This window comes from Strix uralensis, chromosome 3, assembly GCF_047716275.1.
Source record: "Strix uralensis isolate ZFMK-TIS-50842 chromosome 3, bStrUra1, whole genome shotgun sequence".
NCBI classification, from domain to species: Eukaryota; Metazoa; Chordata; class Aves; order Strigiformes; family Strigidae; genus Strix; species Strix uralensis.
The window spans coordinates 24,478,050-24,502,200 of NC_133974.1; the positions used below are offsets into that span (position 1 = coordinate 24,478,050).

At 34.6% G+C, this 24,151-nt stretch overlaps 1 protein-coding gene across 1 annotated transcript in view; it reads right to left on the reverse strand.

Annotated features, from left to right (window-relative positions):
• CSMD1 (CUB and Sushi multiple domains 1) overlaps positions 1-24,151 on the reverse strand; it is a 1,283,073-nt gene that overhangs the window by 15,244 nt on the left and 1,243,678 nt on the right. The window contains exons 57-66 of the mRNA XM_074861694.1: positions 20,148-20,330; positions 16,943-17,119; positions 15,750-15,929; positions 14,280-14,453; positions 13,166-13,339; positions 10,706-10,779; positions 7,452-7,563; positions 6,181-6,360; positions 4,507-4,551; positions 207-368 (exon numbers count right to left, since the gene is read on the reverse strand). Coding sequence (XP_074717795.1) covers positions 207-368; positions 4,507-4,551; positions 6,181-6,360; positions 7,452-7,563; positions 10,706-10,779; positions 13,166-13,339; positions 14,280-14,453; positions 15,750-15,929; positions 16,943-17,119; positions 20,148-20,330 — 1,461 coding nt within the window. The remainder of the gene's footprint in view (positions 1-206; positions 369-4,506; positions 4,552-6,180; positions 6,361-7,451; positions 7,564-10,705; positions 10,780-13,165; positions 13,340-14,279; positions 14,454-15,749; positions 15,930-16,942; positions 17,120-20,147; positions 20,331-24,151) is intronic.

Below are 24,151 nucleotides of genomic sequence, written 5' to 3' on the forward strand. Positions count from 1 at the left end.
ATAGATGGGTGACAGCATATAAATTGACTAAAATCTGTGCAGACCATTACATTAGGACCTTTCCTTTTGCAAAATAAGCAGAAAAAGATTTTTAGTGAAAACATAAAGTTTTTGTTTCATTTTGTGTTTGGCAGAAAATATAATAAAACTGAACAGATGAAAAAAATTAAAAGAACAGCTTTTTTAACACCAAATTCTGAACCTACCTGATAATTTGAGTTGTATGTTGGATGCCTCAATGAATGTGGCATTCACTTTGCTGCTTGTAGTATTGAACCAATCAACAGTAAGAGTAGCAGGCTGTCTTTTTCCTAAATATTCATAAAACCCTTTCCACAGTGAATTTATAAAAAACACATCTGAGGGAACTAAATAAAAGTGGGCAAAAAAGAAAGAAAGGAGTAAACTACAACAAAGTAGCAATCTTTCAATCCATACTTATGTTCATTTTTTCTGTTACAGCATTGATCCACTGTTCTAACAAGGTATTATAGAAAAATTTTACAACAGTAAAGACACTATATATTACGACCTTTCCACACAATTGCTTATAATATACTACACCTGTTCATTACAATATATGTTCTTAAATAACCTCACACTTTATAGCTTGTGTGCTTCAGTAAATATCCTCAAGACTATGGAAAATAATGGTGTTTTCTCCTAAAGTGCTGTACGTTTAAGATATGATGAAAAAAAGGAGAGTAACATTCTGAAGCCAGGGATTCCTGGAAAGAGATACTGTCTCAGGCTATCTTTTTTGTTTCATGAATCTATTAAAGCAGCACTGTGTGTGATTTTCAACTGAATATCAACTAATTATTCAACTGAATTAACTGAATTCCAGGTACAGTTTAGCACAAGTGGTTTTTTCAGTCATTTTTAGACTCTACATCTTTCCTCCATACAATATTACTGCACTTGTGAACAGTGAAGTTGCCAGAGCAGGGTACTTCTTAAAATAATGTTCTGATGCTTAGAAAGTGAAGTTTGAATAATCTGAAGTAAAGAACCTATAAAATGAAGCATGAATTATAGGCAGAAGTTTATGTATTTGGGTAATTTATTTGAAGTTACTGGTATTTTTCCTTTATACAGAAAAAATAAATTAATTACAGGTCATTAAATGTTGTATTTTAAATATTTGGCTAAATCACCAACAGAGTAGAAAAAGTCTCTCATTCAACAGTATCTGCAATATTAACATTAATTAAAAAAGAAACAGAGAAGAGAAAAAAATTATTAGGAGAAGATGTTATGTCAGATACATTTACAGGGTGTTACATGTCTTTAACATTCATTTCTGCCCTACACATTGCTATATTTCTCCCATACACTTTGCTGTTATAAAATTTGGAGAGGACATCCTTCAAACATGATGGTTAAGTTAAAGAAACAGTTAAGTTGGCCAAGAGAGAGCAACCCTCTGCCTGGCTAGGTAGCACCTGGTGTCCGCTGGCAGCTTCTGGCAAGTGAAAATAGACATTTTTCCACTTAGTTCTAAACTTTTTCTAGCATTACAATTTGAAAAGTAAAGTTTTAAGGTTCAAAATAAAACTTCATAAAAAAACCTGTTTAACCAATCACATGAGTTCTTGACAAAATGACAACCCTAGCAGTTATTAAAATTCACTCTTACTATCCATGATCACTACAAATGATACTTGCTAAATAGCTAAAGACTGATATTAGAAGTGTTTCATACTCTTCTAACTAAACTCTTGAAATAAATTATTGGATATTTTACATTTTATTAAACTCTGAGCACATGTAAAGGCAGCTGTCTGCGTTAAAGGAAATTTATCAGTGTAGGTATCCTGTGTATTCATTCTGAATAAATTCCCTGGATATTTCCCCCTCCACCTAATCACTGACTGTAAAAATTAATCAAAAAGAAACCCAGGTCAATAATACCTCATATTTCCAACAAAACACTGACAGGCAGTGTATCTGAAAATCTGATGACTGATTAACCGCTGTCTCTTAATAATATTATTATGCTTCCTAGTACGCATTTCAAAAAGAGGAAGGAAAATAACTTCTTCAGTGCCTTTTGCCTTCAAATTGTGCAAAAGCCACAAGCAAATGTTTTCTGCAAATATATGAATTCTGTAAAGGGTCTTTCAGACTCTTTTTCCTTCATATTTCTCATTGCTTTACTATAGTAGTGGCATACACTAAATTTGAAACCTGAAATTTAAAAATATATTAAAATTATTTTCATTTGCCTTTGTTTTTAATGAAAACTGTGTGTCTGAAGTTATTCTCATGAAGGTGAACATCTAGTATTACTGGTATGAACCTGACAGGTAGTATGTAAGACTTTTATAAAGGAGCAGACACCATATTTCTTTTGCCACATTCAACGTCTTCAGTATCTAATATCTCTAACCACTCTAATTGTCAATAATATCTGTTAGTCTTTGCAAAATAGCACCATTGACTCGGTATTTACAAAATTAGCACTTGCTGCAGATGAACAGAATCAGTAGGGGAAGAAAATACATTTCTGCTTCCCCAGTCATGTTTTTGTAAAAGGTTAAAATGCAAGTGCTGCAGTGTCATGGATGCTGCTGAGGAATCAGAGTGCCTCTGACCCAATTATGCCAAGACCTTACAATGTCCCTGTGTTTCCCACCCACTGTGGGCAAATGCAGAATGAGAAAAACAAACTGAGTATTATTATAGTAATACTGCACCAGCTGTGGATTCTCCTCAGAACATGACAAATGGGGAAATCTATGGCTGCTCATTAAAATAGCTTCCTAACTATTTTTGCAAAGACTATACAAAGCAGTGAGAACCATAGGAACCAAGTGGAGTATTGTAGTTCTTAGACTTCACATGGGTATTGTGAGGATTCTTTAGTTACAACTTATACTCAATTACAATTTACAGTATTGTAAAAATGATAGTTACTATTGCTTACGAAAACATTAACTCTGACAAAAAAATAGCAATTCAATGAACAATAGTGAACATAATTTGTATTCAGATATCCAAAGGTGGGAAATCAGAACATGAATCTATTCTGTTACAAAACCTCTAGTCTAGCAGTATTAGTTTAATTCTATTTAAAATACAGATAGCAACAAATGGAATTCTACCAAAAGCCAAGATAACAAGGTAAAGAAAATGCTCCAAAATACATAGTGTTCTATACTAAATAGAATTCACAATCTAAAAGAGACAATAATAATGCAGACTTGGTTTTTAAAAACAAGTTAAAACTTTTCCTTGCTAATTACTGTCATTTTTTACAGTTTCAGTTCTCTGCTTACTCTTATTGGCATTTTCAATCATAACATTTCATTTTTTTTAAAAATGTCTTTCAAATAGTACTTATAAAAACTAGTTCTAAGTGACATGATGTGGTGTGAATTGATACTGATTGTCTGCATAGTGAATATCTTTGGAGACTTGGTCTATATTTTAATTTGGTATTGATAATTCAAAACCTGTGTGGTAGCAGACTAATGCATACCTTAGGTGTTCGGTGAGCTGAATCCTGCAATAAATGAAGACTGTATACTAATTATAATGAATGCACATTATATCCTGCTTTATTGTGATTCTGTAGAAGTAATGCATTTGAGAAGAACTCATTTATGGTTTCACCTGACACTCACTAATAAACTCAACGGGAAGGTTAATTATTAGCAGAAACACCTTTTTATCCCATCTACTCTACAGAGTCCTTCTGTGAACTGCCATGAGTGTGAACCATGAATCTTATTTTCCCTGCAGCTTGCTAAAATTCAGAATTGCAAGCTCATTTATTTGGTGAAAACTCTCTCATTGTTAAATAAGTCAGTAAAAAAAAAAAAATAGGCCTCTCATTTTCTGAAAATGAACCTAAAAGATCTACATTAGTGATTTCTCAGATGTATTTGTCTATTTTGTCACTGGCAGGAAGAAAAGATTAACTGCACACATGTTCATGAGGAGGCATAGAAAAGCAGCAGTAATGTTTGCCTTCTGTTGGTGGTCCACACAGTTTAGGAAACCCTACCTTAGAATACCTTAAGAATTTTCATGATATGAAGGCCATCAAAATTTCCAAAACTGGTTTTTGTTTTTTTGTGGGTGGTTTTATTTTTTTGGTCGTTTCTTACACTTGCAACGTCAAGGACAGAACTTTCACCTAACCCACTCTCTGCAATTATAGTCTACTCTCATTATAAGGCTCTCCATTATAGCAATCTCTCTGATATAAAACTACATCAAATATGGGGTTTGTGTATATATGCTTTATCTTTTTAGCCTTGACTTTTTTGTGCAATTCAGAAAATTGGTACTGTAGAAGTTAAAAAATGTTGCTTGGTAATTTCACAGATTAGGTTTTACATGGCACCTGTTTTTATGAAAGACCTCAACATTTATATTCCTCTGAAATGAGTAATAAATACTTAAATTAAATATTGGAAATAGTTTTATTATGCATAGCAATCTAGGGTGTAAATCAATTTAATTTATTTAGATCTAAAACTCTTCTTGTATACAAACCTGGAGTTTTAGTTATTGTTTCATTAACTTCTCTCACTCCTTTACCTACAAGTAAAAAGACAAATTATCATTTTCATGAACATTTTTTTTTTAAATAGAATGTTAAAACAATGCCTCATGGATGCAATCATCGCTTATCCAGTAGAGCCATATTTAAAACAGAAATAACTGTCCTTGAACGTTTTACATGTTCAAACCTATACACTTACACAAAACTATCAGAAAATAATTAGGTAAACAACATTTTTACTGTGAAAAGTTGTCTGGCTAGTCAAGTATTTCATACATTTAGGCCTAAAATTTTTATATCAGTCCCAGTGCTATAAAAGAGAGCCTTATAGAGGGGACAAATACTATATCTAATTATGAATAATAGTATATTAAATATAGTAAAAATTGAATTAATAAAGATTGATACATTTATGACACAAACCAGCAAAAGCTAGATAGCTGGATTAAGATGGCAGGATCAGATATCATGGGAAAGGATCATGACCAGTATCATTTGCTATATTTCTGGTACACTCAGCAGAGTTATGTCCATTGAGCCCAGATCAAGTTCTGGCCTCGTATCATTAGCCACTTTAAAAAGGCTAATGTCCCATAGGAAGATTTGGTCTTGCACATTTTTTTTCTTTAGGAGCAGAAACTCACTGATTAGACTGGTCAAATGTTAAGTGTGGGGCCAAAAAAAAAAAAAAAAAAAAAGAATTCTTGCTTATAGAAATCTTTTCTGTAACTAATTTTTAATTTAAAAAAATTAACAAAAAGCATACAAGATTGTTTATCTCAAATATATTAATTATATAGTACCGATGAAGAATCACCCTTTAGGGAACTAGAATAAGAAGATACATTTTTATGTAGATGACATGTCTTGACAATGTTGAAACAAAGAAGTCTACCCATACATTAATGAAAAATCTAATATTGTTCAAACATCAAATCTATTTAGTGTTCCTTGACATATTAGAATTAAAAATTATGTTGCAAACATCTTTCCCATGGCATCTGACTATGTTTCCTCTATTCATATTCTAAATATAATTTTGTTTTATTTTTCTGAATTGGGAACTCATAGCCATGTTTATTCACATGTGAAGAACAAATCTAGCCCTTATAAATATATACTTGGACTTATCTACCAAAACTATATGAAATTTACATTGATATAAATAAAAGTGGAATCTGGTGCAAAGTTGTATTTATTTTTTTATTTGATTGTTCATTTTTATTTTAGAACATTTTCTTAGACAAAAAGCATACCTGAATGAATCTAAAAGCCAAGCTATGAAATAACTTTTTTGTTCCTAATAGAGAATCATACATTAATCACTGAATAGATTGAAATACTCTTTAAAACTGTGACATAAAGATAAATACAGTTAAAAGAAATATATTTTCTAAGTTTTGTTTGCTGTTGTTAGGGGTAAACTTATGTATGCATGCCTGTGCATTTACACACATATATGCCCATGTTTTCCTCCATGAGTTCTAGACGCTATGCTCACTTTTATTTCATTACTGTTTCTTTCATAAAGCAAAAGCTGTTGTGTCATATGTGTCTTTAAATACCAAGTGGAAAAAATTAATCCTACTCTATAAAATAAAAATTTCAGGGAAAATGAAATCCAACCAAGTAGGGCCCAACATATCACTTGAGTAATGACTTACTTTTACAAATAGGTGATTTTCCTGTCCATTTCATATCTGGTTTACATGTCCGATGCTCTGATCCACCAGCAAGAAAAAATCCTGGCTGACAGGTATACACCAAAGTATACCCTAAAGTAGGAAGATCTATTGCTTTCACATCTACATGTGCCGGTGTCTCTGGCTGCCTGCAAGCATGAGCTGCAAAGGGTTTTTTAGAGTTAGAAAAAGTGGTGGTAAACAGTTTCTATAGGATTAGAGTATGCAATTTGAAATAAATGCATGGCAACTTACTTCCTTTCATTATGTAAACTTTGTACACATTTTAGAAATGTGAAGTAGCTATTACCTGTAAAATTAAAGCTCTGATGTATAGGTTTATTATTGTGGGAAGATGGAAATGATACTATCACATATTTTTAAATAATACACCAAAATTAAATCGTGATAGGAAACAAAAAAGAGTTAAAATGAAGGGAAGCACATGCCATTGTACATGGTGCAGTGATTGGTCCCGTGAATTATTGTACTGTCACATCTTCAAGCATCACTTCCACTCAATGTTTTGAAAATTACAGAGTGCTTATTGTGCTAAATAAATCCATTAAAAATTTCAATTGAAATAAAGGTTCCATAGGAAGACTTTGTCATAGTACATTGATTATAACAGATATGGTTGCACATTGTGCTTCTTTCTCTGTGCTCCATGGTGTTGATATATAACAACTCAAAGGCTTGAAATAGGATAAGAATCTAAGGTCATTCTAATGAATCACTATTAGCTTAGTTCAGTGTATTTTAATACAATAGTTATTTGATGTCTTCAAACCCATACAGAGTTATAAATACATTAATCATTTGCATAACCATGCATAGCCCAGAAAAGCTGAATTTTGCTGAGTTCTAGTTTATGATTCACAAACACTAGCCAACAAAGTAGCCCCATGCATATTTCAGGCCACTTTCTGTTCTCTATTAATTCAACACATGGAGAAAATCTAGTTTAATTTAAAGCAGTTAATGCAGTGGGTTAATGAGGACAGACTTTTGAGTAAAACTGATAGAATTATTGTGAACTTCATTAAAAAAAATCAGAAAAATCTTACTTCAAATTAATATCCCAAATACATCTTTGGTCTTAGAATAGGAAACAAAAAACATTTGAAAATACTTTTTTAAATAAAGTTTGCTTTTTGGTAGCATATAATTTATTATGAATCTCCATATGCATCACTTTGTAACTCTTAAAATTGCACAATATTCTAACTCATTAGATAAGTAACCAGACTTACGAATGCATTCAGACTGTATGCCACTCCAAGTTAAGTTAGCAAGGCAAGAACGGGTTGTAGACCCCTGAATATGATAACCTTTTCTGCATCTGAAAAAGACTGTGCTCCCAACCTAAGGATCAAAACAGAATATTAGATAAAAGAGGTATCTATCATGTGTAGTCAGATATCAAGACACTGATAAGCTATTAGAGAGATATTTTTTAAAAAAAAAAAAAAAGTCCTCTTTTTACAGTTTCTAGAGTTAAACTTTTTTTTTTTTAATGTGCTGAAAAGTTTGAGCAATTGGTATTTTGTAACCTTATTTAAAAGCCATAAGTGGAAAAACATTGACAAGGCTGTGCACATGGAAAAGAACAACAGTCATACATTTCAGCTTATCAGTTTGTCAGTCTGACAGAAGCAAATTAAATGACTGGGATGTCTCTCTTTCCTGTACATCACTGCATATATTTCAGTAGAACTTGACCATGAAGTCTGTTTCAGAGGTTTCTCATCATGTGACTTGACTAAAAATGTTTTTTAAGTGAAAAAAGAAAAAACTATTAAGAATTGTTCCATCTACAGATAACTTCACTAGAGAAAACTCCAGGCCACAATTCCTTGCACCGCATTTGTTACTATAAACTATCTAAGTCTTACCTGAAGTGTTCAACTAGCAGAGTGATGTTATGGAAAGCTTTCTTATGGTCAACTGTGATATGACCTTCCTCAGAAGAAAAGGTAAAGTAACTGAGAAAACTCTCTTTGGACTTCCACTGAGAGTAGAAATGCATGAAAAAACTACATGTGATGAAGAATTTGCATGTGATGAAAACTGCATGTGATGAAGAGTTTTCCTAACATATGAGACAAAGATTGTGTGGAAAATTCTAGTAAAATGGATTTATTTATGGTATTGACAAAAGTAATCAGAATATAACTCCAGGCCAAGATATTTAAGGATGAAGGGCTGAGCATTGCTTTCATTTTGGATAAAACATCTTGGCAATAAATATGATCAGATTAAATTAAAAAAACCCACAAAAAATAATATTACTTGAAATTATATGACATTAATAAAGTAACATATCACATGGACAAATGTAAGTTGCAAATGAGTGGTCAATGCATATTAATAAAATAGCTTGCAGGTATGTAAATGTAGATCGCTCTACACTGCAAATATCATAGAAGGACTTCAGTAGACATTAAAAATGGGCGGTTATCTTCAGAAGTGGATACCTGTTAACTATATACTCAGTTACATAAAAACAGGTTATCCTGATTGATGTTCAGCAAACGCAACACCAATTCTTCCCAAAGTGGCTTGGGAAATTCACTGGTATTTTTAAAGGTCAAATTGCTGATATGGCTTTGTAGACTTATCTCTCTATAACTATTTTTAAACATATTCACTTCTCTATCTTGCCAAGGACACACAGCACGTCTGTAGTAGAGACTACAACAGTGTGGCTGGTCTTGACTAAGTAATCTTGTTTCTTGTGAAATTGCCAATTCTGGTATCAGTAAGTAATGATGAGCTGCAAATCTTTCCTCACTGATCCAAAAGACAAAGCAAAAAAAATAATGTCTAGGTTCAAGGTAGTTAGAGTTGTATGTGTTTCTCATTTTACAGGTAAAAGTAAAAATAAAAGCAGTGCGCTCTTCGTATAACATTTGGATGAAAAACTTTGGAGGCATTTAAGAGTCACAATGCAGTGAATCACAAAATGCACAAAATGAATGGGGCAAGACAGGATGCTGGTAGATAGGGGAAAACCCTTCAAAGGTCTGCTGCCTGTCATTACACCTTTCTGTAATGAGGAAAGACTTAAAAGCTGGTTTACAGAAGCTTGTCTAAGTCATACAAACAGGAAGCCCCACTAATCACATATGCGCCCCCCCCCCCCCCCCCCATCTACTTCACTAGTAATTGGAGAGAAGTCTACATCTTGTTGTACCAGATAGTGATCTGAGAATGAAAGTACATATGTGAGAAGACTAAATACAGAACACATGAAAACCTATTATTGCCTCTAGAGGTGAATGAGAAGAGAAAATTAGCTTTCATGTTCAACAGACATTAGAACAGTGAATTGGCCAGTACAATTCGGTATTAAAGACAACTTATGAGGCAGGTAAAAGGAGGAGAGAAAAAAAAAAAAAACAAACCCCAAACAGAATACAGAAAAACCAACAAACCCCTGATCAAATTAGGTGTAAAGATTAGAGTTGGTTTTGAAGTGATGATGGGACAGTTACAAGGTCTAGATGAGACAACATACAGAAAGGCAACTGCACTTGTTACTGGAAGAGACTACCTGTTACTAGAGGTGTTACCTCACCTTAGGGGTGAGGCCACAAGATGTGGCTAGGGGAGAAATGCCTTGGCATCTGTAAGCCAGGTAGGAGCAGAAGGTGAAGAGCTGACAGCAACAGCAATGACAGACAGCACAATTGCAGGAGAGGGAGGGTACCAATAACCAGAGGAACTTACAGAAGGGATTTTCTGAAAAACAGTTCTACCGACTTGATTATAATACCATGTGTCACACTGCCCTAAGTTCAGAAATGAGCAGGTAACTCAAACAGAACATATTTTAGATTCCAATTACAAATATTTACACCTGAAGAATCTATCCACATGAGGTCAATCAATCTATATAATGACTGTGGATTGGTCATTGTTGCATCTACTTTTATTTCCTCAGTCACTTTCCTGACTGTCACTTAGTAAACTAATAACCTGTGAGGAATTTGGAAATTATAGAAAAGACATTCATCACAGAGAACCTGGATCCAACACACAGAATAATTTTATCATCTCTGACTGAATAAAAAGTAACATGAATTGTTAATTCAGTAAAGCCATTTGCTGACTTTTTTGTCAAGGACTACATGGCCTTTGCATCAGACAGGTCTTTGCTTGTTAGGTATTTACTGACTATTCATCAATGTATGAAAGAATTATGATCATAAAGAAAAGTAATTATATCATGTCATATCACATTAGGTAATCAATTTATAAATAGTCCTCCCTACTGAAGTCTCCTAAAGGATTGAACACATGACATATTACAAGGTTAGAAGTTCTTTCTTTAAGCTGTATTTTAAAAAAGAACGGTTGGAATGAAGCATGAGTTTTTATTAAAAAGGAGTGCAAATTTCCTCCGCTTTACATCAGACACTTAAGTCTACAGATAATTTAATATATTTGTAATTATTAAATGCATCTTAATTTTAGAAAGCTAATAAATAAAAGAAAGAATTACCTCATAACCTCTGGAACTGTTTTGTATTCCAAAATGTGGAGTACCAGGGTCTGTACATGTATTGTGAGCTGGATCTAATGTAAATGTGAAACACAACAGATATTATTATGGTATAGAAAGAATACTCTAAAACTGTTTGGAAAGATTAAGTCATTTCATCAATGTCTAATGACAACAAGAATTGAATTTTTAATAGAAGGTATGTATTTATATATATATTACATGTGTGTATTTATATATATTACATTTGTATTTCCAAGAGAGATCATAATACTTTTTTTCAGTACATTGCCATTATTTAAGAGTATTTTTTTGCAGGCATCTTTGGCAGTGTAGACTTTAGCATTAGGATTGCATTAAGTTATGCTAAGCTTATCCTTTTAAGCCTTTTTGAATACCTAGTATATCCCACTATTTACAATGCAGATGGAACATACAGGGAAATCTTTTCCTTCTCTTCTTTCCCAATTAACAGATTAATGATTAAGTTACATTTCTTAAAAAAACCCTAAAAACCAAACCCAAAACCAGCCTGATTTCTTATAGCAAGTAAAATACTTAATTTTTTGATAGAATTATTTTCTATGTCACCAAGAAAACAAGAGTTTCAAATCGACTACAGCTTTGTTGCTGGAGAATGAAAAGACAGTCTCCCTGCAAAAAAAGGCATGCCAAGAGAGTATAACTGATTATCTGATGATCAGTTTCATGAATAGAATTTAAAGCAGCCTGAAACTATTTTCAATTCAGCAATGTCCACTTCACATTCTGATGTTGTATTTGCTTTGAGGTTGCCCAGTCACACCCACTAGGTAGGCAGCACAGGAGTTGATCTAATGGATCTTTCTGTACTATGTACCTCTTCTTGGCAAGTAAGTCTGCTTTTGTGCTGACACTGTATTATGAAGAACACAGCTTGGGACTATATTTCATCTGTAACCATTTTTATTTTTCTGTAGAGGGAAACTGAAGTTATCATGTACAATAATGTGATATAACATTTCAGTCTTGGTCAACTTCCATTTCCAATGTTGACCATCAGTAGAGCATAACAATTCAACTAGACTGATATTTACCAAAGGCTTCAAAAGTTAGGTGTATGTTGGCCTAATGTGCGAGAACAAAACCAAAGTATATTCTGGACCTTGAGCTGTTTGAACAGCTCAAGAACTTTTTACAGATTATCATCAGCTGGAATGCCATTGCTAATAATAGACAGATGAAGCTGAACTGGCTTTTTAAGAGATGTCTCATCTGAAGAAACAGTAGGGAAAAAAGGAAGAATTCTCAAAGTATTTTAAGGAAATTATCAATATCCAGAAATAGAAAAGCTTGCTATCATTTGCCATCATATGGCACTTCTAGGCATAGATCTAGGTATTGTTCACTGACCTTATTTTTCAAATTGCTTAACAATAGTATCCGTAAATATTTTAGATGGTCTAATATTTTCCTTTTACAATTACACAAAAACAATGATGTAAAAGAAATGCTTATGTCTTTGATGTAGTATTTTCCATGTGCTTCTATATTATGCTCTATAAAACATAAATAGAAATGTCATTATGACATTTTGATTCTTCACAATAGACCTGAGATTTAGGTTTTGTAAACATTGTTGCCTCTGTTACAATATATAGATATAAGATGGATTGCCCAGTTTATAAAAACCAAGGACAGAAGGAGTTTTGAATTCATATCAAAGAATTGTATTGAGTGTTAATGTCTTAATTTGCAAATACAGGTTTCTTTCAATAATCATGCTTACCCCCTTTTTCCAGAGTACTCACCCCAGCTCTTCCACATAGCCAATATTTCAGCCACAGCAAAATATACAAATGGGCTACAGTCTATATCTGAATGTGTTTGTTTAGAAACATCAAAGATGATTGATTCTGATGTCAGTGGGAATTACAGGTGTCCAGCATTTTTCTGTTAGTCTGATTATGTAATATGCCAAAAGCCTGTCAGTTACACATCAGTCAGTGAGAAACTGATAGTACTTGTCAGTTTATCGGTATTTCAAAAGATCAGACCCAACATGCTTCATGCTTTTGAGCTGTACAAGCCACTATCACAAAATCCAAGAACCTTTTTGATTTATGATTGTTTCTGAAAAATGCCTATAACTCTCCAATGACAGAATCAGATCTTTAATCTGTCAAAGTCTTCTGTGTATCTAAGAGCCTAAAAATAGATGGAACAAATGTATGCGCTTCCACTTATTAACATTCTACATTTCCAGCAGACAAGCAATCATGTAAATTTACAAATTACTTCATATGTGATTGTGTTTATCCTAAAATTTTTATACTCAAAATATAACCTTATTTAACTAGTTCTTTTTATATTACGCAGACATTTTCTATATCTGGAAAGATAATTGCTAGATTTATGATAGTGTAATAGTTTATCAAGAATATTCTCAGTAGAAACAGCATAAGCAGTGGGAGTTGTTACCAATGCATGTTGGCTGAATTCCACTCCAAGTACCATCTGCTTGACAGAATCTTCTTGAAGAGCCTATCAGAATAAAAGGAGGTCTGCACTGAAAGCTAACTTCAGATCTGTAGGTGAAACTTTTTCCACTGAGACGTCCTTCTGCTGGAGTACCAGGATCACCACAAAACACAGCTAATACATAAAAAAGGAAAGAAAAAAAAGGTTATTAAAAACTGCACACACTTCAACTGAAGTATTCTACATTGTTTTATGTGCAATTCAGGCATACTGAATGTGAGTGCAAATTCTATGTTCATTTATCTGTGTAGGATTGTAGCTCAGATTAATTCTTGATGGCAATTTAAAATTAATTGTCACTGTTATAGTTACTATAAGCATAAAACTTAACCTGGAAAAATAGACCTTTTAATTGAGACACTTAAATGCTGATTAGATTTGAATGACAAAGTAATCTGAAAGTAGATGCTATACTGTAATGCTTCAAAACGTATCCAGTTTTCACATCAGTCACCCTCAGATGAGTAGGCTGGAAATTTTTTCCCTGATTAAGTAAAAGGAAAAATGTTTGTCAGAGTCCTGACAAGATTTCAAGCACAAAGAGATGAGTTGACAGATTTAGAAGAAGCTGAAAACCAAATACAAACAAGATATGAGGGTATGTACTCATCTTCAGGAAAGAAAAAATAATTTAAAAAGGAAAGCAAGGCTATGAGCTTAAAGGTAAGGATTCTTGTTTTCATCTGTTAATGGAAATGGAAATAGGGAAGAAAAAAGGAAAAGTGCAAGGGAAAATTTTATTCATGCTCACCACAAGTCAAATTGAGAACATTCACAAAGATTATCAGTAAGGCATATGGTGATGGGTCCAATTAGGAAATAAGAGATGAAAGTAACTTTTGGGGAAAGGAAGAAGACCATGACCTTAAATGGGCACAATCCCTCAATTTCATAACAAGGTATACTTTTTGGATGAGGGAGAGAGAATCCTGCAGTTGTCCATATACTGATGGATCTAGCTGAGTCCTTTTTAAACTGTGAGAAACTGACTGGAGCACACACAACTGACTGTAGCTTTGGTGAAGCCCAACACAACTGTACCCTGAAAACTTACGCAAACATTGTGGGATGTCTCCCCGCCAAATTCCTTGACCCTCACAGGAGAGAATAGCTGTGTTAGATAGCTGATAGCCTTCTGCACAGCTGTAACTCACACTGGCACCCCAGCGATAATCAGATCCTTCCACTTTCCCATAGAGTACTGGTGGAGGGGGGCCACAGGTAATAGCTGTGTCACAAAAAGAAAAGTTGTAATTTCAGGACTTTATAAGGTTTAAGAGAATGCAACATAATATCTACTCATACTTTTGAAACAAAAAAATATTTAATGCTGTGCAGTACAAGGCATTCCTGTGTTGAAAGCAACTGTAATAGACAGAAAACCAATTTAAATACAAAAATACCACCTCTAGGTTCAGGAAGTCCCTCAGCTCTAGGTTGCTGGAAGCCAGAGAGTATATAGCTTACCTAGTTCTGACTCTCCTCCCTGTACATTCATTACTGATCATTGTTGGAAACGGGCTACTGAGCTAGGCAAATTTTTCAATAAATATGATTTATTTCAATAAATATGTTTCTATGATTCTATGATTCTAAATATTTGCATTTTATTTTAAACTAGTTTTCCAACACTATTTAAAGCCCTTAATATGACTTTGTTCATTCACCTGCTCATTTTCTAAGGCTTTCAGCACACAATGGACATTGACTTTATTGGTAATTAGTGGCTAAGACTCTTTAAAAATATTCTGATGTTTTCCAGCTTCAGAAAGAGTGCCCAAAATTATGAAACCTGGAATGACCAAGTTTACATTTACACATCAGTTCTTTCAGTGATTTTTACAACAGAAGATGAAGTCAGTTGAATACATCTGCCAAAATTTAATTACTAGGCTAGACTTAGACATCACTTTAAAGGAGTGCTAGATGAGTTGGCAGTCTAGGCCTTTTATAAGCAAAAGATGCCCTAGGCTATTAAATTTAGTCCCTGAGCTCCTGTGGTAGTGCTAACAATTTTCACCAGGCTGCCTTATTTGCCTTTCAGCCTCATCCCCACTATGACCTTTATGTTATTATTTGTAATTAGCTATTTGTGAATAATTTTTTTTGTCTATTTATGATGACTACGCTACTGCAACAAGGGAATCTTTTATAGAAACTTTGGTTTGCAGGATCCCTTTACAGAATTTTGGCCATCTAATCCAAGATAAAAGGGCCCAAAAAGGAAAACGGGTACTTCATTCCTAGCATTTTAAATTGAGCACTCTGATAATCTTCATTGCAGAGTGATTTGATTCTACTGTAGTCATTAATGTTGCTATTCTGACTGGTATTATACCACAGCATATGTGCAAAATAGATACAAATTTTACACAGATACTTATCTAAATGTTTTAGCTGCTTTTGGATGTTAATTGTCCCAGAGACCATTTTGACAATTTTTTATACATAAAGACACTGATTAGTGATTTTCACATATAGCATCAAAACAGTATTTATAAATTATTTAAGTTCAAAAGCACACCTTTGCAAATTGGTTTACTCTGGTTCCAAGTGCTGTCTTTTATACAACGCATGGTGGATGAACTGGCAGGCTCCATCAAGTATCCTGGATTGCACTGATAGCTGACTGTCTTATTAAAGGTAAAATCATTTCCGAACTGAATGCCATTTGCTAATGCACCTGGATCTCCACAGCTGATCACTAGTGAGGAAAAGAAAAAAAGAGATTTTTTTTTTTCCAATGAACATGTAATTAAACATTGAACTATATAATAGCTAATGTCCTTTTTTTTTAGTGTACAAAACAAGAAAAAAATTGATTAATATATTTTACGCAAAATCAAAAGCATAATGTCTAATTTTGAACTAAAAGTCATATTTATGAGGCATTGCAATATCATGGGTCAAATATTATGTTCCTTAAATACACTAGCTTAAGCTGCAATATTCTACTGCTACTGCAGACTGTTATGTTAGTGGTAGTTTTGACGGGACTTTTCCTTCCTTCATACTGGAATCTTTGTCATATTATGCCTAATGTTGATGGTGCAATGTAATTCCAGCAGAGTTATGAAATTCCTCTTTTTTTTTTTTTTTTTAATCCCTGTACTGATGTACTGTGGGTCTGGCCTTGTCAGTGAGGCCACTGGCCCTGCTTGCTTTGCAGCACCCCTCTGCTCCCTGCTTGCTTTTCCTCATGGAGTAGCCCAATCTCGCTGCTCCCTGTTTCTTGGTCCTTAGAAGAATGGTTTTCAGTCAGATCTGACTTATCTGGCTCACAATAAAAAATGGCACAGTAATGTATCCAATTAGGTAAAATCTGATTTAGAACTACCAGAACTTCATCCTTTGTACTTAAGTCAAAAAAAAAAAAACAAAAACCCAAAACAAAACAAACCAAACAACAACAACAACAAAAAAAAAAAAACTAAAGGAAACTCTAGAGGAACGCCTGTTCTTAGGAATAATGTTATATTTTCAATGTTGGCATTCATGAGGTAAACAAATACAGACGAGTTACCTATGTATCCATTTTCCCATCTATCTGGAAACATCTAGCATGTATTAAAAGGGCATGTACCTTTAGATACATAAAATATTAATGTATTACAAGACAGATGAATGGGGAAAAAATGTGTTATTTTAGCTAACAAAATAATAATTTCCAGTAGGAAGGCTGGTTAAAGCCTTAGAAGAAGAAAGTTTATTTCTGACCTGTGCAGTCTGGAGCAGTTCCAGTCCATGTCCCATTAGCAGTACAGTGTCTAGTAGTTAGCCCTGAAGTTTTGTAACCTTCCCAGCAGGCATAAATGACTGAGCTGGAGAACAATATTCCATCAGTGTATATTATCATACCATTGGCTGGGGTGCCAGGGTTCCCACAAGATACAGCTGTGAAGAAAAGGTTAAAAAAATCAATAGTTCCATGAAAGATGACTAAATGGGGGTAAAACAACAACAACAAAAAAGTAGGTCAATAATAAAAAAAAAAAAAGCTATAGCAAGTTTTACTAAGAAAATGCTTAATATGTACATTCTTGAATTAATATGTCATTTTTCTCTGTTAATATGATCACTTTACTGGCATTTGGGTTTTTCTGGTTTTCCAATTGCTGATTCAGATACTTTGCACGGTTTGTTCCACTCCATGTAATACAGTCACTAGAGAGAATAAAGCTCATTCAGGAATTTCTGACAGACCTGTGCCTCTGTTTTGCCTTTGGGCACATTTTTCTACTCTCTTCCTGTCTTCTGGTATCTCCTCTTTCAATTATAAAAATGCATAAATAGTAAATTATGATCTTCCTGTCCATTTCTTTTTTGAATCAAGAAAAGAACATACATTCTGTATTAGCCTCCATATCACATTCTGTATTTGCCTCCATATATTTTTGGCATCTGTAGCTACACATTATGGCAATGATTATGTTTCAGCTTCATACATCTGAGATTTGTCAGTGGTTTACTTTGATTATATTTTGGTTTTTTGGGGAGGGTTTAGTGTTTTGTTTATTTTTTTTCCCCAATGCACCAGCCAATCATTACAAGAATTTGTTTGTTTGTTTTGAATTTTTCTAACAACTTTCCTCTAAAGCATCTTTATTTGACCATCCCAGCAGACAACACACTGGCAAAAGTATGGGAACATTCCACTTTTGGACAGACACTACTCCTTTTCATAAGAATAAAATAAAACTATCATGAGGTTAAGTGATTAACAGAGTTAATCAAGAATTAGTAAGACATGAACATCTAAATCAAACTGCTTCTTTCAGTCTTCCATGGAGCATGAAGAGGTTTGTGAGACTGGGGACATACTTCAGATATCTCTTGCACATCTTTCAAGAGCTGGCAACTCTTTCTACTCTTCCTACAGCACAAATAAGTGTGGTCTCTTGAGAAGTGAAATATAATGTCTAATACAATGATATAATCAAATATAAATATGATTAAATTTAATGGCTTGGAATATTGCAGTGGATTAGCCTTGGTTAACAGCAAAATGCCCACCCAGCTGCTCACTCACTGCCCCCTTCTCAGCAGGATGACAAAGCTCATAGGTTGAGATAAAGACAGGGGAACTGCTTACCAATTACCATTGTGGGCAAAACAGACTCAACTTGCTGACAGTTCCTTTAATTCATTGCCAATTAATATAGATTTGGATAAGGACAAAAAGACAAACATTAAAACAACACCTTCCCTCCCCTCTTTCCCAGGGTTAACTTCATTCCTTCACTTCAGGCTCCTCTAGCAGCCCCATGAGTGGTACAAAGGGCACAGAGGATGGGGAGTTACAGTCACTACACAGCAGTTTGTCTCTGCTGCTCCTTCCTCCTTACAGAACTGGAGGAATTCCAGTCATAATCATACCCTGGGCTGCATCAAAAGAAACGTGACCAGCAGGTCAAGGGAGGTGATTCTCCCCCTTTAGTCCACTCTCATGAGATTCCCATCTGGAGTATTGTGTTCAGCTTGGAGTGCCTAGCACAAGAAAGGCATGGACCTGTTCGAGTGGGTCCAGAGGAGGGCCACAAAAATGAAGGAAGGCTGAGAGAGTGGAGTTGTTCAGCCTGGAGAAGAAAAGGCTTCAGGGAGACCTTATTGTGGCCTTTCAATACTTAAAGGTGGCTTATAAGAAAGATGGAAAGAGACTTTTTATCAAGGCCTGTAGAGACAGAACAAGGGGTAATGGTTTTAAACTCAAAGTGGGTAGACTTAGATTGGACATAAAGAAGAAATTATTTAGTATACAGGTGGTGAGACACTGGAACAGATTACTCAGTGAAGCTGTGGATGCCCCATCCCTGAAAGTGTTCAAGGTCAGACTGGGTGGGACTTGGAGCAACCTGATCTAGTGGAAGGTGTCCCTGCCCATGGCACAGGGCTTGGACTAGATGATCTTTAAGGTCCCTTCCAACCCAAACCATTCTATGATGCTATGGTAATACTAATAAAACAAATTAAAGACCATGTGGAGATACTGGCCAAGGTACCACACTAGGCTGCATTAGGAAAGCTTGGATGCATTCATTAAGGCTAAATGTATTTATGGAATTTATGTGAAGACAAGAAGTCTGCAGATGCTTAACATTTCACAACATGATAATTTGACAGTAAGTGACTATAAAATAATCTTTACACTACTTATAATATTTATTTATTGCATTTCCTTACATTTGCTTAATCCAATTTATCACATCTTCCTATTTATGTGAATTAGATAAAGTAACTTTCGAACATTCTTGGAAAACAAGAAGTCATTTTAAAACTGAATCTAAAGTATTCCACTACTGCTTTCCAGTTCTGACAGTGCATAAAAAGTGTAAAAATCCTTTATTATATTTTTTTATCTTATTTTAATATGCGACTTCCAGAAATACATCTCTGTTGCATTTCTTCTGAAAGAGCTTGTATAAAAATAGTATATCTCATAACAAATTAGTCTAACTTATGTGGAGAAATATACATTAATTTATACTTAGTTAAGAATACCACATTATTTTATGATCTGTTCAGCTCTTGATGCATAGACAATACACAGAGAGAACATGAAAATATCATAGTTAGAAGATGGATGACAGGTTTCTTTACCACTCCATTTTCATATCTTTAATCAGATGCATTTGTTTAATTTCACATTTAACTCAGGTATCTATTCTCTATTTTCAGGGTCAATATCTGTATAACTAGAATAATTTTCTCACAATCTTATAAGTAGATACTCAAAAAGTTTATCAGTTTGGATTTACGTTTTTGAGCAAAACATGAACTGCTTGCAAACTCTTTCATATCAAATTTCTGCAAAGCAGTATGAAAGCATACTTCTGGCATAGAATTTCTTTTTAATTAAAGAATAAAATGTCATTAGTAAATGTAATTGAATGGTGTCATAAATGCCAATGGTATCAATACCTACCTTCACACACAGGCTGTATACCTGACCAGGAACCATTAAGCAGGCATGTTCGTTCTGCAGATCCTCTCAGCTGATAACCCATTTCACATGAGAAACGTAGCAGACTTTTTATTTTGAATTCATCCCCTAGTCTAGACCCATGAGCTGGTACTCCTGGATCATCACAAAAGCCAGGATTATTTCCTGTAAAACATAACAGAGCAGAATTATTGGCAGAGATGTTATGTGCAAATGTAGTGGTAGTGAAGATACTCTCTTGCAAACAGTAGTACTATCTGTATTGTTTCTGTTATAATTAATCGGGTTTCTTCCAGAGTGAGGGCATGAAACCAAAGACAAAGATGAAAATAACATGTCTTTTTAGCCTGCTTCTTCTCTCAGACCTATACAGACTTAAACATAAAAGTGATATAAATAAAAGATAAAAGATAATTGTGAACACAGGAAGCACCTCTGTGCTTTTTTGTCTGTTCAACAAATTTCTTATCTTTTGGACGTAAATAATGTTTTCTACACATTGTACTTTATTGTTCAATTTATCTGTTAGTAATAACTTCTAATAACAAAACAGCAAGAGTGAAGAGAACCATATTCAAGTTTCTTAAGAAATATATTTGAAATACATATATCCACAGAAAAGACTAAATGGTACCTGGCCCTCTGTGCCTGTCAATTTTCCTCATAATTTTCCTTATCCTTTAAATTCCTATGCAAGTATTAGTTACAATTTTAGAATAGAAAGAAGGTGCTGCAAAAGACATCTCTCAAACATGTCCTCATATGTCTGATGAACCAGTCAGCTGCTTTATCAGATAAAGTGTCTGCTACAGGAAATGCTATCTAAGATGGTCAAGGAAATATGGTCTCAGTATCAACAATTTATTATAAAGTTGACATAAAATTGTATCTCTTATAAATTCCTCTGTGTCTAAATTGGGGTTCATAGCAACATTATCCTTAGTTCTCCACTTTTAAGTTACACATCTAGACTGAATTTCTATTAAAACTATGGTTTGGGGTTTTTTTTCAAAGTATGTGTAAATAATTCCATAGGTTGAAGTCTGTATCTTTGTATATAGGTTTTTCATCATAGGCACACCCCTCAGCTGAAGGAGAAAATCTTGAACAAAGAAATAACAATAGCAAAACATTGAGAAAACTCAGATTTTTATTTCAAAAATGAAATTTTTCTAATGTCGGAAAGTATGTGTGTGGCATAAGGTTTTCAGTATAGAAAGTTTGAGACAGACACTTCGGATACAATCATGCTTCCTCATAAAAGGAGATCAAGACACAGTTCCTGAATTCAGGGCTAACTTGTGGGCTTTGGTTGTGTCCACTTTGCTTAGTACTAAATTCTTGTAGAATATATTGTCCTTGTCATCTGCCCTACAGCATTTGGATCTAGATTTCCTTGTCTAAATATATGCTTGTAAACAGTGTGAGTGTCTTGAAGCCAGCTGGTATATTCTTTCCATATCTAGACTGTTAAACTCACTCTCCAAAACAGGGTCGCTACATCCAAAGTGGCTGTTGAGAGTGATCTCAAGCACACACTAACTTATGAAGTATTTACGCATTGTTTGATGGAGTGCTAGTTGGGATGGGTGAAAACCACTCTGGGGACAATTCTAAGAGTATAATGGTCTCAGTGATCAAGTAGGTCATCAATGACCTATGCCCTGGCACTGTTTATTCAGCAATCCAGATGTGGCCTCTTGGATGCCATCTGCTTCCCCTTACTTCAAGACATTACTATTTCACAGACATTTTTTTCTGCTTAATTTGTGTGAAATAACATGAGGGCTGTGATTCAGGCTACCACTGTGGCATGTTTACAGCATGAAACAGATACGTTGCACATACTTTGGCTTGTGAATGCAAAGACTGCAGGAATTGTTCAGGGCAGAAGGATCTATGATTCTAAAATTCTGATGATGTCTCACTTCGCTTTGGGACTTTGTTGAGGAATTTAATCCAGATGGATGACCAGATTTTTTTTCTTGGACACACCTAGTTTTGTCTTGGAGAAAGCTTAAACTGGAGCCATGCAAGTTTATAGTCAAAGGGTATAGACAAAGGCACTTACACTATTATGAAGGTCTAGACCCTTTTTTATTTAGCAGTGTAGAAGACTACATATCCATTACTGAAAAATGAGTGTGAATCATCTTAAACAATCCCAACTTATAAGATACAAGTGTCCATCACTGCAGCATGTCCCAGGTGACAACAAACCCTGAGATCATATTTATAGCATCATTCATTCAAACATATACATAATAAAGAAATAAACCCCTTGCAGAAACAGAATACAGGTTTCAAGTGTTATATTGGGACTGTTTTTCATATCCCGTAAGTATAAAACCAATTAGCTGTCTCAGTTGTCCTGGGCACAATCATTCTTTCACTGACATTATGAATACAAGTTATTAATATTGTTTTTTTAGTGGAGTAATATCCTGAATACCTAACATAGAAAGTGTAGTTATTGTATAATTCTAAATATCTTAGAGGAATAAGACACCTTTTTAGGTTTCTTTTGGCTGTTTGGGAGTTTTGGTTTGTTTTTTTAATTGACTTAAGAGAAATAAATTTGTCATTTTCCTAGGGAATCACCTTGCTCTCAAGATGGTGTCACATCATGTTCAAACTTAGAAAATTAAGTTCTGCATCAGTAACAATGTTTTAGTTACACTAGACATAGTTTCTCCATTATAGGAGATGACTACATTGGTCTTTACTGTTTAAAAATCTATGAGTCTATAAAAATGCAATCATATTCATGACTGATATCTGAGGAGTCTCAATTATTAGACATTAAAATTTCTTTCCATCAACATGATAATTTCCTTTGTGATGGGAAATGTTGGGTAACAGCACTAGAGGGCTCTGACCTTAAAAATTTTAAAGTCTTGGTGCAATCTCAGATCTGGCATTTTATACTGGATAAAAAGGTGAAAGTAACATAAATCTCGGCTTAAGATAAGCAAGAAAAGGCCATTTCTGTGTGGAAACTATCCATATGATTGTCCTGCAGAGATTCCTTTCAGGTCTAGGCATAGAGACCATGATGGCAGTGAGATCTAGCGGTGTGAGAAGACTCTAAGTAAACTCTTTCCTCCTTGAGCAGCAGAGAACAGAAAAGAAACATTAGTGATTTAAATTCACTTCCTTTCCTCAGTGTTTCAGATTCTGCTCAGCATCCTTGCAGAATCAGCTTATGAATGGACCATTTTCAATGAACACTTATTTAGAGCTTTTGCAAAGTACAGAATTTAAATAACTTACACCTATTAAATTACATCAAATGTGTAATTATGGTACAAGTTTCTCTTAAGGAAATTTTCTTATTAAACATGGCATTTGTTTTCTTATATACCAAAGTGTGGTGGTTTGACCTTGGCTAAATGCCAGGTACCCACCAAGTCGCTCTATCACTTCCCTCCCTTTCCCCTTTTTTTCTCAATAGGGCAAAGAAGGGAAAGAAAATAAGATAGGAAAACAAAACAACCCTTGTGGGTAAAACAACAGCAGTTTTAATATAAGCAAAGTGAAGCAAAGGTCCGCGTGCGGAAGCAAAAAAAAAGAAAACAGATTTATTCTCTACTTCCCATTAACAGGCGATGTCGGGCCTTCTCAGGAAGCAGGGCTCCGATACGTGTAGTGGTTGCCTCGGAGGACCAAGGGTGACCCTACCCCCTTCCTCCTTTCTCCCAGCTTTATACTGAGCAGACGTCATATGGTATGGAATATCCCTTTGGTCAGTTCGGGTCAGCTGTCCTGGTTGTGTCCCCTCCCAAGATCTTGCCCACCCCGTCCCACTGGGGGGGGGGGGGAAATGTCAGAAAGAGCCTTGGTGCTGTGTAAGCACTACTCAGCAGTAGCCACAACACCAGTGTGCTATCAACACCCTGCCAGCTCCCAACATAAAACACAGCACCATGAGGGCTGCTACAGGGGAAAACCAATTCCGGCTCAGCCAGACCCGGTACACAAAGTGT